Source organism: Mercenaria mercenaria, unplaced genomic scaffold, assembly GCF_021730395.1.
Source record: "Mercenaria mercenaria strain notata unplaced genomic scaffold, MADL_Memer_1 contig_3254, whole genome shotgun sequence".
NCBI classification, from domain to species: domain Eukaryota; kingdom Metazoa; phylum Mollusca; class Bivalvia; order Venerida; family Veneridae; genus Mercenaria; species Mercenaria mercenaria.
This window is the reverse complement of record NW_026461376.1, coordinates 35178-51639: the sequence shown is the minus strand read 5'-3', so window position 1 is coordinate 51639 and position 16462 is coordinate 35178. Positions and strand designations below refer to the sequence as shown.

The 16462-nt window shown below is 35.9% G+C and overlaps 3 protein-coding genes across 3 annotated transcripts; all 3 read left to right on the top strand.

Annotated features, from left to right (window-relative positions):
• Window positions 1-25: 25 nt before the first annotated feature.
• Window positions 26-4362, top strand: LOC128552879 (uncharacterized). Its single transcript, XM_053533950.1, has 2 exons — window positions 26-4088; window positions 4323-4362. Exon 1 carries the CDS (start codon window positions 84-86, stop codon window positions 1092-1094), a length of 1011 nt encoding a protein of 336 aa, XP_053389925.1. The 5' UTR covers window positions 26-83; the 3' UTR covers window positions 1095-4088; window positions 4323-4362.
• Window positions 1194-2102, top strand: LOC128552878 (uncharacterized). The gene is made up of 2 exons (XM_053533949.1): window positions 1194-1253; window positions 1527-2102. Exons 1-2 carry the CDS (start codon window positions 1194-1196, stop codon window positions 2100-2102), a joined length of 636 nt encoding a protein of 211 aa, XP_053389924.1.
• LOC128552877 (uncharacterized) lies at window positions 2266-3345 on the top strand. The gene has a single exon (XM_053533948.1). It carries the CDS (start codon window positions 2266-2268, stop codon window positions 3343-3345), a length of 1080 nt encoding a protein of 359 aa, XP_053389923.1.
• Window positions 4363-16462: the final 12100 nt, after the last annotated feature.

The window sequence follows — 16462 nt, the reverse complement described above, 5'->3', positions numbered from 1 at the left end:
GATCTGCTGCGAGAAACGCTGACATCAGAGATCTACCATATTTATCTAAGATAGAAATCCCTGAAATCGACTCTAGCTCTGTGATGCTTCTTATTGGAACAGTTGCACCACAGGCACATATACCCTTAGAAGTGCGTTCAGGCCGCCATGATCAACCCTACGCCATTAAAACTCAACTAGGCTGGGCAGTGCGTGGACCTGTTACAGACACTACAACACAGAAATCAGCTAATGTAAATTTTCAGCAGTCAGCTGATGTATTGTTACAACAACAACTTGAGAAAATGTGGACTACGGACTTTGATGACAAAGTGAAAGTAGAAAGAAATTCAATGTCTCTAGAAGACAAGAAAGCTTTAAACACTATGAACTCTTTGTTGAGATATGAAAATGGACATTACAAACTGAAATTACCATGGCGTGACGAGAAAGCAGTAATGCCTAACAACTTGACTCTTGCGCATGCGCGACTCGAACATTTGAAGAGGAAGTTAGCACGAGATCAAGAGCTGCATAAAATGTACACAGCATCAGTAACTGACTATATCCAGAAAGGACATGCACAGGAAGTAACACACATTGAATCTGATAGTAACCGCGTGTGGTACTTACCCCATCATCCTGTGACGAATCCTAATAAGCCCGGAAAAGTGAGAGTTGTATTTGACTGTGCCGCCAAATACAAAGGAATTTCCCTAAATAGTCAACTTCTACAGGGACCCGACTTTATGAACAGCTTGGTTGGCGTTTTAATTAGATTTCGTCAAGAGCCCGTTGCTATAGCAGCCGACATCGAGGCTATGTTTCATCAGGTCCGTGTCGAAGATTTAGATTGTGATACCCTACGGTTTCTATGGTGGCCTGAAGGGGACATGACTCAACAACCTAGATGCTATAAGATGCTGGTACACCTATTTGGCGCGACCTCATCCCCAAGTTGCACAGCATATGCATTAATACGAACAGCGTCGGATAACGCACATATGTATAAACCAGAGGTAGTCAACACCGTTAAAAGGAACTTTTACGTTGACGACTGCTTAAAATCAGTTTCTTCTGATGAGAAAGCAATCGAGTTAGCCGCAGACTTATAGTCATTGTTAAGGAGAGGAGGATTTCGTCTGACGAAATGGCTCAGCAATAAGAGAGATGTCGTTGAATCTATCCCAGAGTCAGAACGAGCGCCATCTATAATGAATCTTAGCAAAAGTGACAGTTTGCCAGTAGATCGTGCCCTCGGTGTTCAGTGGAATGTAGAAAAAGATTAACTCAAATTTAAAGTGAAAGTAAGTGAAAAACCAATAACAAGGCGCGGCATCCTTTCTATCGTCAGTTCCATATTTGATCCCCTTGGACTGGTAGCACCAGTAACTCTACGCGCAAAGGCTATAGTACAAAACCTATGTAGACAGAAGCTTTCACGGGACGATCCTATCCCTGAAAAGGATACGTACGGGTGGAAACAATGGTTAGATACTCTTCCATATTTAGAAGCTGTCTCTGTGAGAAGATGTTTTAAATCACAGGACTTTGGAACTTTAAAGAACGCCCAGCTACATGTATTCTGCGACGGTTCTCAACTTGGCTACGGCGCATGCGTGTACTTGAGATTAAAAGATGAAAAGAACCTGATTTCATGCTCTCTGGTTGCAGGAAAATCACGACTAGCACCAATAAAACAGACATCTATTCCAAGACTTGAACTTTCAGGAGCAGTTGTCGCTTCCCGGCTTTATACGCTAGTAGCAGACGAACTAGAAATAAACATTGACAGTGTGACATTCTGGACAGATTCTATGATTGTCCTTGGATATATTAAAAACAAAACCCGGAGATTCAAAACCTTTGTTGGAAATAGGGTAAGTGAAATTCATGATGTGACGTCACGAGACCAATGGAGAAACGTAGATACGGCTTCCAATCCAGCAGACGTCGCTTCTAGAGGAATGCGTGCCAGTGATTTTAAGACAATGAAATTTTGGATGCATGGACCTGAATTCCTTCAAAAAGATGAAAGCCATTGGCCAAGCCACCTAACTAAACCTGAATTAGACGACGACGACACTGAGCTGAAAAAAAGAGGTTGTCGTCAACACAACTAGTGCAGTTGAATCCATTCAAAGTATAATAGATAGATACTCCAGTTGGACGAAGCTGAGAAGGGCCGTTGCTTGGTTACTAAGATATAAGGCATACTGCAGACGTAAACACTTAAACCACACCTTGGGACTGAGTGAAGGTGACTTAAGCACCAATGAACTCAACATGGCGGAACATACCATATTAGCGTTGGTTCAACGTACGTCGTTTACCGATGAGAGAATATGTCTACAAAATGGGAATTCTGTAAGAAAAGACAGTTGTTTAGCATCTTTGAACCCGATTATACACCATGACCTGATCAGAGTACAAGGACGCTTACAATGCGAATATCCAAGCAAATATCCAGTCGTACTACCTAGCAAACACCATGTAACAAAACTAATAATAAAACATATCCACGAACATAATGGTCACGTTGGAAAAGAGCATGTACTTTCTATGTCACGTGAGACATATTGGATTCTACACGGACCTAGCGCAGTGAAGAGTATTTTGAGAGGTTGCATCCCATGCAGACGACAACATACACCGTTAATGACCCAACAGATGGCGCCCTTGCTTGACGAGCAGACGACACCGGATATGCCACCATTTTCCCATATTGGAATCGATTATTTCGGACCATTTATTGTGAAGACAGCTCAGGCACGAGAAAAGCGTTATGGTTGTATTTTCACGTGCCTAACGTCGCGTGCGGTACATTTTGAAATTGCTCACAGTCTATCTACTGATTCCTTCATATCTGCCTTTCAACGCTTTCAAAGTCGACGTGGACGCCCACGGAAAGTCTTCAGTGATAATGGAACCAATCTTGTTGGAGGTGAAACGGAACTACGAAAATCATTGCAGCTATGGAACCAGTCCAAACTCAGTGGATTTTTTGCTCAGAACGACATTGAATGGCATTTCAACCCTCCGAACGCAAGCCATATGGGAGGAGCATGGGAACGTTTAATTCGTTCTGCTAGAGTTATATTGAAATCTCTCGTTCGAGAACAACTACTTAACGACGAGCAGCTGCTTACATTAATGGCTGAAACAGAGAAAATACTAAATGACAGACCTTTGACACCCGTTAGCAGTGATCCCAGAGACCCACCAGCATTAACGCCGAGTATGCTACTGCTAATGAAATCAAACCAGTGCTTACCTGTTGGTATCTTTAAGAAGCAAGATATATACGCAAACGGTGGTGGAGACAAGTGCAGTATCTCGCAGATGTATTTTGGAAACGATGGTTGAGAGAATACTTACCACTACTTCAGAAACGTCAGAAATGGCAACGTAAAACTGTAAACCTGAAGAAAGATGATGTAGTTCTTGTTGCCGTTGACAACGTTCCCAGAGGACAGTGGCCACTAGCCCGAGTGGTTGACGTGAATCTTGGTAGAGATGGCCTAGTTAGAAGCTGTGTGATCAGAACTAAATCAGGTCAATTAATTAGGCCAGTTACTAAACTGTGTCTTCTTGAGGCTTCAATGTAAATTTGATCCTAACTTTTTTCGAAGCTAAATAATAATTATAACAAACAAGTAAGAGCCAAGTTTTGTTGTACAAATTGTTATAAATGCGCTACTTAGGAATTGTCTTTATGAAGCGTAGATAATTGTTTTTTGGTTAGATTTCGTGCACCTTGCATAGATTAACTAATTACGTGAAATATGTCATCAACTTAAGAATTATTGATTATTGATAAAGCATGGAAGTGTAATTTTTTGAAAAGTTTACTTGTTATGAAATGTATGTAATTTCATAGTGGGGACTGTTAGAAACATAAATGTAGTTTCTAATATTTGTTGTATCTGACGATATTTATTTGACGTCTGTTTGGCGTCTTCAGCCACGTGATAATTTGCGGCGTTCATTGACGTCAACGTCAAAGTTGTTTATACTTCCGCCCAGACTTTGAAACGTTAACTGAACTGAACGTTAACTGTGGACATAAATTATTCTGATGAGACTTGATGAGTAAGAGACCAAATTCGGTAACTAAATACTGTTAATTTATTTAAAGCGTAATTATTGAACTCGAAGTTATGATATCGAATTTGTTAAATAACATAAAATGAATATATAGACTGAGTTTAATTTTCTGCATGATTGGATAGTGCAAGCTTTGTTGATGTGAAGTATGTTCAAAAGTACATCTGTTGTTTATATGAGTATATGAATAATTGGTGAGCGTTGTATGAATGTTGTTTGTATGTTTTTATTTGCAGAGAATCGCTATAACTAGAGAAATAAAAGAGTAAAGGCGCATCTCTCGTTTAGTCACTGAGTTGATCCAAGTCCCAGAACACCATGTGTGTGAAAGGTGCCATATTCTCGGTGTCAGAGGTCATCTAGCATCTTGGCAAAAATGTTCCATTCCATATGTGTGAAAGGTGCCATAGCTCTGTGAATAGGTTATTCTTCGGCAGTGATTGGCCAGCAGGTATCATCATCATTGGCTATACATAACTGCAATTAAATATAAAAAGATTTTTTTTATTTCAAAGACCACACAAAGTATATTTTTCCAAAATTACTTTTAAATGCGACTGAAGTACATAGACATTCTATAAAATTAATCAAATTTCAGAGGGATTGGCATCAAACTTTACATTATTCTGAACCATGTATTTGTCAAATTTTCTCGACATAACATTAAAACAACAACAGCACAAATGGAACGCTTTTAATCAATGACAGAAATTTGTGAGCAGCACCATTTTTACACATATATTGGTTAGATGAACGTATCACATTACTATCTAAATTAATTTTAATTATAGTAAAATATCTAACAGAACAATACAAAAGTCATCAATAAATTTGTTATCGGTCGGTTAAAAAAACCCTATAGATCAGGCTGTGTCCGGTTACTGGACGTCTAGAACACAGGTTAAACTTCCAGTTAACGGATGTCTGGACACTGACACTCTCATTATTTATAGTTGGGTGTTATCATTTAAATATTACCTATGAATAGCTAAGTTTATATTCGGGTGTTAGCTATGAATAGCTAAGTTTATATTCGGGTTTAAACATTTAAATATTAGCTGTGAATAGCTATTGAACCACTCTTTGAAAAGGAATACTTTAAAACATCTGCCATATTCTGAAATACCTACATTTCTCTTATGATTCCTGGATTCTGTTCCTGAAATGACTTCTAGTTCAATGCAGCCACAGCATGTTGAATAACATCATCTGATAGCACTTAGATGACCTGACATCTAACACTTGATTTTTCCTAAATTTCCACGTTATATGAACATCCAAAGAGCTACTGCAGTACTTCTTTGGCACATCATGACATATTCACTCTACTTCCGTGTTCAGGCTAAAAGTACACGTGACCCGAGGCTGAACAGCTGAGATAGAAGATTAAACGAATTAGCAAGTTTTACTTCAGTTCTCCTTTACTACAATCCAAGTTCTTACTCGAGAAACTCGAAACTAGCTGTAAATTTCCTTAAAACATTTATAATTCCATTTGTAAATCCAATTTCTTCCGCAACCAAAAAAACCCGCAAACCTACCGTTATCTTCGTATGTTTCCGCGTCTTTTACGGAAACGCACGAAAAACAAGGTGCGGATTGAGGCACCAAATGGGGAATTGAAAAAATAGTAATATTTGTCAAACTAAGGAAAATCGTTTTGTAACACAAAAATCTCCGAAATTCTCAAATATGTTGAGAAGGGCAAATAAGTGTTGCTGGGCAATGTTTTGCTACCTGAAATTATTTGTGGTGAGCGATACTTAGTATATCACGTCCAGGGACATCTGCACATTCAAGAAAATAATGTTGTTTATGTTTCATTATCTATTAAATGTTCTTTTATAATGACTATTAGCAGAAGGTATAAGATGTAACTGTTTATCAGAGAAAACTTATTCGTCAGTTTTATTCTACTGTAATGTGCATGTGTAAATGTGTATATTGTATTTTCCAGAAATTAAAATATGACTTCACAAAATGAGTTTAACCGATTACGAGATGAAGTGTTAAAAAAAAACTGAAAACAGATGACTATACACAGCTTAAAAGTAACCCAGATGCCTTGAAGAAAGCCGAGGAAGCAATGAAAAAGACATATGATGAACTGAAGTATATGACCGGCCATGTAAACTCACTTGACGAAGTGCTTGGACATCTGTCACCAGAAAGACATTCAGTTATGATAAAAACTACTTTCCGACTCCAAAACTTTAAAGTTGATATTCAGGTATAATATAAATTGACATATTTTATCTAACACATAAGATCTAGAGACAGTAGTGCATCTACATAGTGATTAATCAATCATTTGACAGACATTCATTTTGCATTAAAAAGGTTTTCAGCATAAATTAAGCTTCCAAGGAATTCATTGGTAAAATCATTCAAAGTTTTAATAAACATGACACAGTACTACAGTGTTCTGTTTGGAACCCAGCTAGGATACTACATGGTTTTGCGAAATTAACAAGCTATTACTATCGCATTGAACTTTCAGTTTAAAGATTTTTAAGTACAGTTAGTAAAAGGCATTTTCGTTAACTAAATAAATCAATGAAATAATGCAATAAAATCCTTAATATGACAACATGCGATATCGCGAAAATGTGTGACAAATTGTGAGATTTTGTCAGTATTTCTAATCCATGTATTTGCAAAAATAAGGATGGTTAATAAATGAAATTATCTTTATTTTATTCTGTAGCAATTTACTGTATTATCTTATCCTGTATTATATAGATAAAGTACAATCTTGAAAAAAAAAACAAAAACAAAAAAAAAAACAGCCACACACAAGCCATACAAGAACTAATAAATATTAATACGAGATGAAAAATTAATTTTTATCTTATGGTTGTAAGGAATGTATTGTTTTAATTGCAATTTGTCCTTTATCCCGATTTAAATAAATTATAATAAAAAGTAGACCTTTATTTTAAGTTTAAATACAATTCTAAAACAGGTGCATTTTAATGTGTGAGAAGTTTTGTTTAGGAAAAACATGTTTTTGATATCGATAGTTTAGATTTAAGATTTATTTCAGCGCCAAAAGGACGGATCTACAAATCTGCTGTATGCTTCCTTAGAAGGAAAACCTCTTAGCTTTGTTCCATCTGTCAGGAAACTAAGCGCTGAAAACTACGAGGAGGATCATGTATTGCTTGTCGCAAAAATCGTCTTAGAGGTTTTCGTTTTTGCTTTGAACTTCGTTGGATTGCATGCATCAGATGAAAACAAAGAAGCGATCGAACTTATCATCAAAATTTTGCAGGCTCATGACAATATTTTCGGAGACGTTCAACAGATGGTTGCCGCTAAGACACGAGGAGACATGAAAGGCGTTGCTAAAGCTATAATTAAATGCTTGATCGACCTTTTCAAAATCGCTGGACTTGATGCAATCGACGTTGTCATGCTTCTTCTTCAAGATATGAATTGGATTGATGTCATCTTTGCTGTTGCCAAAGTGGTAATATTTGTAGCAACACTAGCGGGCACAGCACGGATTGCTCAACTCGTACAGGTCATTAACTGGTTGATGCAGGCGAGCAAATATCTTAATAAGCTAACGCGAATGAATGACCTTTACAGTTTGTCTTCTTAATTATTCCTGTCGAAATTATATTTATGACTGGAAAGAAGTCTCAACATGTAACCGGCAAAAGTAATGTTTGATTTCACTTTATGTATACACTGAACTAGTGTGCTTTTCATCATTTTATGTGTTGTATATTATATGAGTGACAAACACTGCATTGTTTTACCTACAGTCTTTAATATATGTAACGTATAAACTCATTGGGATACTATTAACTACTCAATATACAGTTTAACATTTTTATTATATTATACTTAAAAGAGTGGTTTCATGTGCCTTTATATGTGATATATATCATATTTTGCCCCTTTTCTATGCTGAAAGTATCAACATTCAAATATTGAATTCAATAATAGAGAAACATGAGTAAGATTATTCATTTCGAGCATCTCAAGATCTACGTCAGACCCTTAAGTAGTTCCAGATTCTTCATAAATACAACACTCCACAATGTAAGTCTGTAAAACGTTAAGAAACGTCTTTTGAAAACATTTTAGTTAAAAACTCAGTTTTTGCAAGAAATGGTAATCGAAAACTTACTTTTATTATATCAACAAAGCATATGAACATGAAAACGATTGTTTTGACGCTTACTTTTGCCACATGCATGCCAAAAGGGAGTTTTGTAACGTGACCAAGTTTTTTTCACGTGACCAAACTAAGGCAAATTACTGGCAGTACAAAATAATATTCAGCACAATCCGTGTATCTTTAAATGTAAACATAATATACAACAGCAACAACAATCTATGAACTGCACAATTATAGTGATAAAGTCTTTAGCAATGCTATATCAGACATGTTAAACATTTACCATGATAAATTACTCAAGAAATAAAGCGTATTTATACATAGCACTATGTCTTTATTCACTGTAGGCATTTATGAAAGAGTGTTTAGTTCATAGTACTCTGCGTCTTGACATATAACGGCCATGTCAACTACCCATCGTGATTTGACTAATATTTCTCCTTATTGATTTTTTACGTATTAAGCCACCGAATTAACTTTAACTTTCAATTAAGAAATATTCAGAATTTCCCAACGATGATTGTGCCCCCCATGAGTGGTGGGAGCATATAGATTTGATCTTGTCCATGCGTCCGTCCGTCCGTCGGTCCGGGCGTCCATCCGTCCAAAGTTCGTGACGCGCCTAGCTCAAAAGGTATTTGATATAAATTGATAAAACCTTGCATGAATCTTTATCATGATATGAACTTGCGCACCTCTTATATTTCGTTTTGCTCCGCCCCCTATTTTGGGAGTTATGGCCCATGAAATAGTAAAAATGCACCTTATGACACGCCTAGCTCAAAAAGTATTTGATACAGATTCATGAAACCTTGCATGAGTCTTAATCATTTTATGAACTTGCGCACCTCCTATTTTTCATTTGGGTCCGCCCCGTATTTTCAGAGTTATGGCCCCTGAAATAGTAAAAAATGCACATTTTCACCTTGTGACGCACCTAGCTCAAAAAGTATTTCATATAAATTGATTAAACCTTGCATAAGTCTTCATCATGATAGGAATTTGGGTCCGTCCCGTATTTTCAGAGTTATGGTCCCTGAAATAGTCAAAAATGCACATTTTCACCTTGTGACACGCCTAGCTAAAAAACTACTTGATATAGATGCATGAAACCTTGCATGAGTCTTAATCATGATATGAACTTGCGCACCTCCTATTTTTCATTTGGGTCCGCCCCCTATTTTCAGAGTTATGGCCCCTGAAATAGTCAAAAATGCACATTTTCACCTTGTGACGCACCTAGCTCAAAAAGCATTTAATGTAAAGGGTTGATAACTTGCATAAGTCTTTATCATGATATAAACTTGCACACCTCTTATTTTTTGGCTGGCTCCAAGCCCTATTTTTAAAGTTAGTGCGCCTAAAATAGTAAAAAATGCACATTTTTATCTAATTATGTGCCTAGCTCAAAAAGTATTTGATGTAAATACATGACACCCTGCTTGAGTCTTTATCATGATGTGACCTTGCACACTTTGCATTCTTTTTGAGTTTCTAAGGGCTTATAACAGAGTTACGGCCCTGAAATAGCCAAAATAGTTGACTTTTTGTTTGTGATGCTCATACCTCAAAAAGTATATGGCCTAGAATAATGAAATCTTTTCATAAAATGTTTGTTGAGGCTATACCCCATTAAGACTGCAAACATTTTAATTATTGCACTTTATTTGTGACAAATGTACCAGTGGGGGTATACCCTGTGTCCTACAGACACATTCTAGTTTTGAAAATATTTTTTATTATCATCGGCAAATACTGAGTATCTCAAAGAAACTTTAAATTTAATGTTGCGGGTTATTTGGTCAATATACATGTATAGAAGTTCAAACAGAGAAATATCGGTCAATCACGGCGGGTAGTCAACACAGCAGCTGTATATCCAGTCTACCAGTGGTTCAGTCCGTGTCCTTAATTGATTCTTCTGACGACCCGCCGAAAGGGACTGAGAAGTCGCCGAATGATGGTGTGTTCCTATAAATATCACTATCATGGGAATACTTAATGATTATGAGACCGTGTGTTCTATTTTCTATTCTAACACTTTTAAAATTGTCTTTATATACACAAAGAAGGATTTGATCGTGTATTGTCTTGTCAATTTAAACACGTTTCGCAAATGACCTACTTTTGGCTATTCCTACTTACTTCGTCCATTTACCCCTAAAAAGGATTCCAGATTAGTATCCCTTCCTGGTGTAATTCAAACGTGTTAAGCCTTCGTGATTAGATCACGACGCATCTGAACTCAAAACCGTGTTTAATTTGCCAACAAAGCACGCAGAACTAAAATCTATTTCCCAAAGCAAAAACATTTGAAACAGACAAATTTTACTACGAAAGACATTCAAAAAGATTCTGTTCCAATCAAAATTGCATCGTTCTAAAGAAAGAAGCCGTCAGCAGGTTGGAAGGTTTTGAATGTGCTTCCAAATGACAAAGGAGGACTGAAATTCAAACACATACAATTGCAACAAGTCATGATGAACACTGATCATGTATTTTTTTCACTCTTCACACTTGTTAATGTCTCTGAAAACGAAATATATAAAGTTGAAAAAGCACCGAGGTAATCTATACATTTGGTAGTGCCTAGTGAACTAGTCTTCCAATTAGTTTTTAGATGAAATGAAGTAAAAACTTGCACATGATTGAAACAATATAAAGGGGAATTCTGTCCACCTAAGTCAAATTAAGCAGAAAAAAATGTGTAGACTGAGACATTTGAAAGGCCTTAAGGTTCTGAAGAGGTCAATTTTAAAACAAACTGCCAGTTTTCTAGACCATAATAAATAGTTACATGCTTTTCTGTTCATCTGAGAGTGGTCAGTAACACGCAGAATACCCTATTAATAATTCTCACAGACACTCGACCAAGTTGGTTACATGATTGCAATTATTTGCTTCAGGCTGTACAATAATATAAATTAATCTTTTTTTTATGTCAGTAGAAGTATATTTTTGAAGAAAAAAATGAAAGTGACGGGAAAGTCACATGACACTGCAAAATGGCGGAGTTCTCTTACAAGCAAATTATTTATTTATCTAATCTTTTTTGACAAATATCACTTCAACGTGTTATTTGAACAATTATGTGCGCGAATATTAGCATCTAGATGCAATTAAAAACGCTTTTCTGTTCTGTTAACAAAATCTGGTTAAACAACTTGTGAATGCAGTAATTTAATGTACCGTTAGGGGAAGTAACCGCTGCGGGGAGTTTGGTGGCCCGGATTCAAATTAATTTCACAGAAATGTACCTGAAATGACTCTATATCAAATAATTCTTTTTTCGTTAATAAACATAGCTGCTAGGGGATCGGGGTTAATTTTTCCTTTAAGGCTATAATCATGGAAGAATTGAAGGCTCAATTTGAAAATAATTCTACAGAAATGATGATTTTTGGGTTACCCTCCACTAAATACTTCAAACAATTTGGTTCCTTGAACACATGACTGCCCGTGGGCGGGATTTGTTTTCCCTACATTGCACAATGCACCAAATTCCTACATGCCATGCTGATTTATAAAATAAAACATAGCTGCTTAGGGATGGGGCTAGTTTACTCTTTTTTGGCTATTTTCAAAACTTTGAACTTGAAAAACTTCTAAAACGTTTGGATTTAAAATTTGATTTGTTTAAAAAACACATGGCAGCCAAGAGATGAGAATAGTTTACTCTATTTGGCTATATGGAAAACTTGAAAAGTCCTCATCTAAAACTGCTAACCCAGATTCAATATAACTCCACACAAATGTTCCTTTGGTAACCATCAACCAAATTCATTCAAGGTCACGCCCGCATTACCCCCATCCCGCCTTGTATTTTTTATTACGTTTTTATTTTGATAGAAAGGTATTGCCTCTTAAAACTCTATATCATCATTTCCCCTCTCTTCACACTGTCCCCACACATAAACGCATTACTTACCCGGATTCATCTGGGGGAGTTTTTAAATCTTCTTGTCATAACACGCTGGCCTTATTTCAAAATCATTTTACTAATATTGTGTGACCATCTACCAACTATAGAAGCAAGTGGTGTATCTCGAGTGAGCAATCTGGAGCCATCATTGCCTTCTTGATTAGCAATGTGTTATTCAAAATTCTTTAGTTTCGATTTCTTGCAAAAACATGGAAATTGCTGACTTGGTAAAACAAAGGAAATAGTTTGGAATCTGGCCCCGAACCCTTGCTAGACTTTATTCAGACTATGTACATTCACAGCCAGTAGTCTTTTTCATTAGATAAATGTTGTTTTCAAGTATAAAATATATGAATATATTTCTCATCTGTTTGTTGTGTCAATTTTACCTTTTAGATCACCTGAGGATAATTTGTTCGTGTGATTTTGATTGCTCTGTGTCTATTGTTATGTATAATTTGAATGAAACTTGGTCAGAATATTACCCTGAATAAAAGTTTATTGGGTCAAAAACTAGGTCACTAGGCCAGTTAATGGGAAAAACTATGCTGTAAAGTTGTTCTTCTGAAGTTTTGACAATAGTTTACTCCAGACTTAAGGATGTACGGGTGTTTTTTTCCAGGGATATGCACCATTTTGAAAAATGTTTCTTCGAATATTTCTTTTTTACAAAATGTTTATGGCTAATATTGTATAATTTAACCAAAAAGATTCTACTTGTTTCGGATTTTTTTTTCACCTTATTATTGACTGGCATTTGCCTAAAATTGATGACAGATGTACAATGGGGTAGGGGTCGGTAATTTCAAATATCCTTTAAAGGAGATCAGGTTTGGTTCAGATTTTTCTGACTGATATACCGGTATATAATGAAACGTATTAGTTTTTAAAAGTTGTTTTCTAAATAAATCTCTTAAATGCACGGTGACCCCAATTTTTTTCTTTCAATTTTGAAGAAATTTTGTGCGTCATTAAAGATGCAAAATATTTTTAAAAATCTTAACGGCAAACTTCTTTTTGTAGATAAAAATACATTATTCCATTGAAAATAAAGTGGTTGGGATAATTATGTCAACATGTAAAAATGAAAGAGATATGTTAGTGACATTTATGCTGATATAATACTGATATCACCTTGTATTCATAGCAACCTGTAAGACCTGAAATCCCTATAAGATTGACTGGGATATTATATGTTTTTAAAGAAGCACCATTTTTTTAGTTTTACAAATTTTCAGTAATGCTTTAACAGCGGATGAAGAAAAAGCCCTATAAGATTAAAACGAGTTATGTGACCTGTGCTTTTTCTTCTTTTAATTGTATTAAAAGATAATGTTCTTCAAGCTTACAGAGTATGAAAAAATTAAAAAAAAAAAAAAAACGATCCTACATCCTTAACTGGAGACTATTTCGACAAGAATTATAACTGTAGATTCTCACAATTGTCTTTTTACAGTCTGGTTCTGTTGCTAATTTTGTCCTCAACTCAGTATCTGTCAAATTTAAATGTTCAATCTGTAGAACATAATAAAATAATTATATAGAATTTTACCCTCTCATCTCTTTTTGCACTCTGGTTCTATAGTTGCATGCTCAGGGCGACTGATACAACAGAATATCCTAGAATACCTTAAAAATATTTTTGGATATTTCAAAGTCTTTACTAAGTGATGCAATTTTAAATTTAATTTTTACCACACCATACTAATTATAACAAAAGTCAACACATGTTAATGTACACACAAGAAGTCCAGTTTTATATGTGTGAGTTCATGCATAAACACACACCTACAACTAGAAATTTTTAATATGTCTATCCATAAACTTCTAGTTCCTGATGAGAAATAGAACAACAGCTATTTGTAATTTTGCATGGTTTGATCTTGACCTTTGAACAAATGACCTCAAAAACAGGATTCATCTATCTACTACTGGCAACCATTCTATGAAGACTGACAGCCAAAAGGCTCTTTCATTATTGAACAAAAAGCCGTTTTTCTAGAGATCACTATGAACTTGACCTTCAATATACTTTCCCCCAAAACAATAGAGATCATATACTGACCACAGGCAATCAATATATAAAATTTGACGGCTGTAGGCTAAATTAAAATATTGAGTGGAAACTGATTCAGTCTGTTGACCTACTGATCTCAAAATCAGTACAGGGCATCTTCTTACAACAACTCAGTTTGAAAAGTGTAGGTCAAAGCGTTATTTAGCTATTGAACGGAAACTGTTTTCAGTCTCAAGGTCACTGTGACTTTAACATAATGACCTCAAAAATATTGTTTATCTACTCACCGCAGGCAATTATCCTATGAAGTTTGACAACTGTAGGCCAAAGAGTTCTTTAGTTACTGAGCGGAAACAATGTTTCAGTCTCAAGGTCAGTGTGCCCTTGACCTTCGCTCTAATGGTACCGAAAAAGGGTCCATCTACTGACCACAGGCAATCATCCCAGAAAATTAACGACTTTAGGCCAAAACTTTCCTTTGTTATTTAGCAGAGAGATTTTTCACTCTAGACTCTAGGTCACAGATACCTTGATGTTTGATCCTTCTATTCACTAGAAAGTTATCTCTGGACGTTGACCATTGTGAGACCAAGCATTCTCTAGTTATTGACTGGAAACCAACTGGTTAAGTGACAGAAAGACAGACAAGTAGCAAAACAATATATACCGGTCTTCTCTGAAGGGGGTAGGGGCATATTTAAGTGGTACTGTGAAACACCTCTAAACAGGAATCGTAGAATACCAGAAGCCCTCCAAACTGTTTAAAAGCTTACAGTTTTGAAATTGGCCTTCTTATTGCAATTGAAAATATCCCTTTCAATGCAACCTCTGCATTCCAAAACCCGCAAATGTTTTCAAGAATTAACCTTAATGTATCTAAAAAGTTCTCCTGAAAACTGAAAAAAAAAGCAATCAGAATTTTGGCACTTGCCTGTTATGATGATTACCAGAAATCACTCTTTTTGGTAGCATATGTCTACAAAAACTTTGACACCCTTCTGATGAATCTAACCCATAAACCCAATATCCTGGTCCTAACCCTCATATGCATTTTTACTGCTTTTTTACTGCGAATAGCAACTTTCATAATACCATTGTAAGATAAACTTCAGAATGTTGTTCGAATATTTGGGATCCTTATCACCATAAGGATATAGATAAAATATAAAACATTCAAAGACAAGCTGCAAGGTTTGTAACAAATAATTATAGCAAGAGCCCGGGCACAGTCACAGATAAAATAAAAGACTTAAATAGGAATACATAGCAATTTTGACGACAATACAGTAGACTAATTTTATTTCACAAAATGGTTAATTATTATGTAGATGTTGATCCAAAGCAATATGTTACACAATACACAAGACAGTTCAGCCACTACAATCATATTGCATTTCAGATTCCATCTACAACAGCTGATTATTATAAAGAAGAGGGTCATTGACCCTAAAGCGCTCACCTGTGTACAATGCTCCAAGTGTGTTTGTTTAAGTACAGAGTTAGGTTTCTTCTATGTCAGCCTATATCATATACATGTCACACACACTTTTGAACCTAGGGCAATAATTTGAACAATTATGGTAGATATTACACGCCAAATATCAAGGCTCTAGCTACTATTGATTCAGAGAAGAAAAGTTACCACGCCCCCTGGCAGCCATATTTTTTGACCAATCGGAATAATTTGAACAATCTTGGTAGAGGGTCTCGGGCTTGCAATGTCAATTAAGAAGATTTTTAAAGTTTCCACTATACACACATAGCGAAAAGTGACCACGCACTCTTGCGACCATGTTTTTTGACTAATCAAAATAATTTGAACAATCTTGGTAGAGGGTCACACAAGGACCATTTGTGTAAAATTAATATAAAATCGGGCAAGCAGTTTCATACAAGAAATTGTTTAAAGTTTCCACTGTATACATTTAGGGAAAAGTGACCATGCCCTCTAGCGGTCATCTGTTTTGACGAATCAGTCTAATTTGAACAATCTTGGTAGAGGGTGACATAAGGACAATTTGTGTGAAATTATTTTAAAATCAGACTATCGGTTTAGGAGGAGATGTCGTTTGAAGTTTTTTCTATTTTTAGCTTTTGCAGCCACTATTTGCAACCAAGCAGAACCGTTTGAACAATTCTGGTAGAGGACCATCCAAGGAACATCATGGCCAAGTTTCCTCAAAATCCAAGGAGAAACAATATTCCTGTATTTGTGGATTTGGATAAGTCTTGCACTAAATGACAATGTTTGACCATGGTGGTGATGAAGTGTTCAAAGTTTCAAAGTCATATACCAGTATCAAAC

Coding starts and splice junctions, on each gene's coding strand:
- LOC128552877 (XM_053533948.1), top strand. CDS start 2,266: ATGGCGGAACATACCATATTAGCGTTGGTTCAACGTACGTCGTTTACC.
- LOC128552878 (XM_053533949.1), top strand. CDS start 1,194: ATGAATCTTAGCAAAAGTGACAGTTTGCCAGTAGATCGTGCCCTCGGT. Junction 1,254..1,526: donor CCCTCGGTGTTCAGTGGAAT/GTAGAAAAAGAT, acceptor TTTAAATCACAG/GACTTTGGAACTTTAAAGAA.
- LOC128552879 (XM_053533950.1), top strand. CDS start 84: ATGCTTCTTATTGGAACAGTTGCACCACAGGCACATATACCCTTAGAA.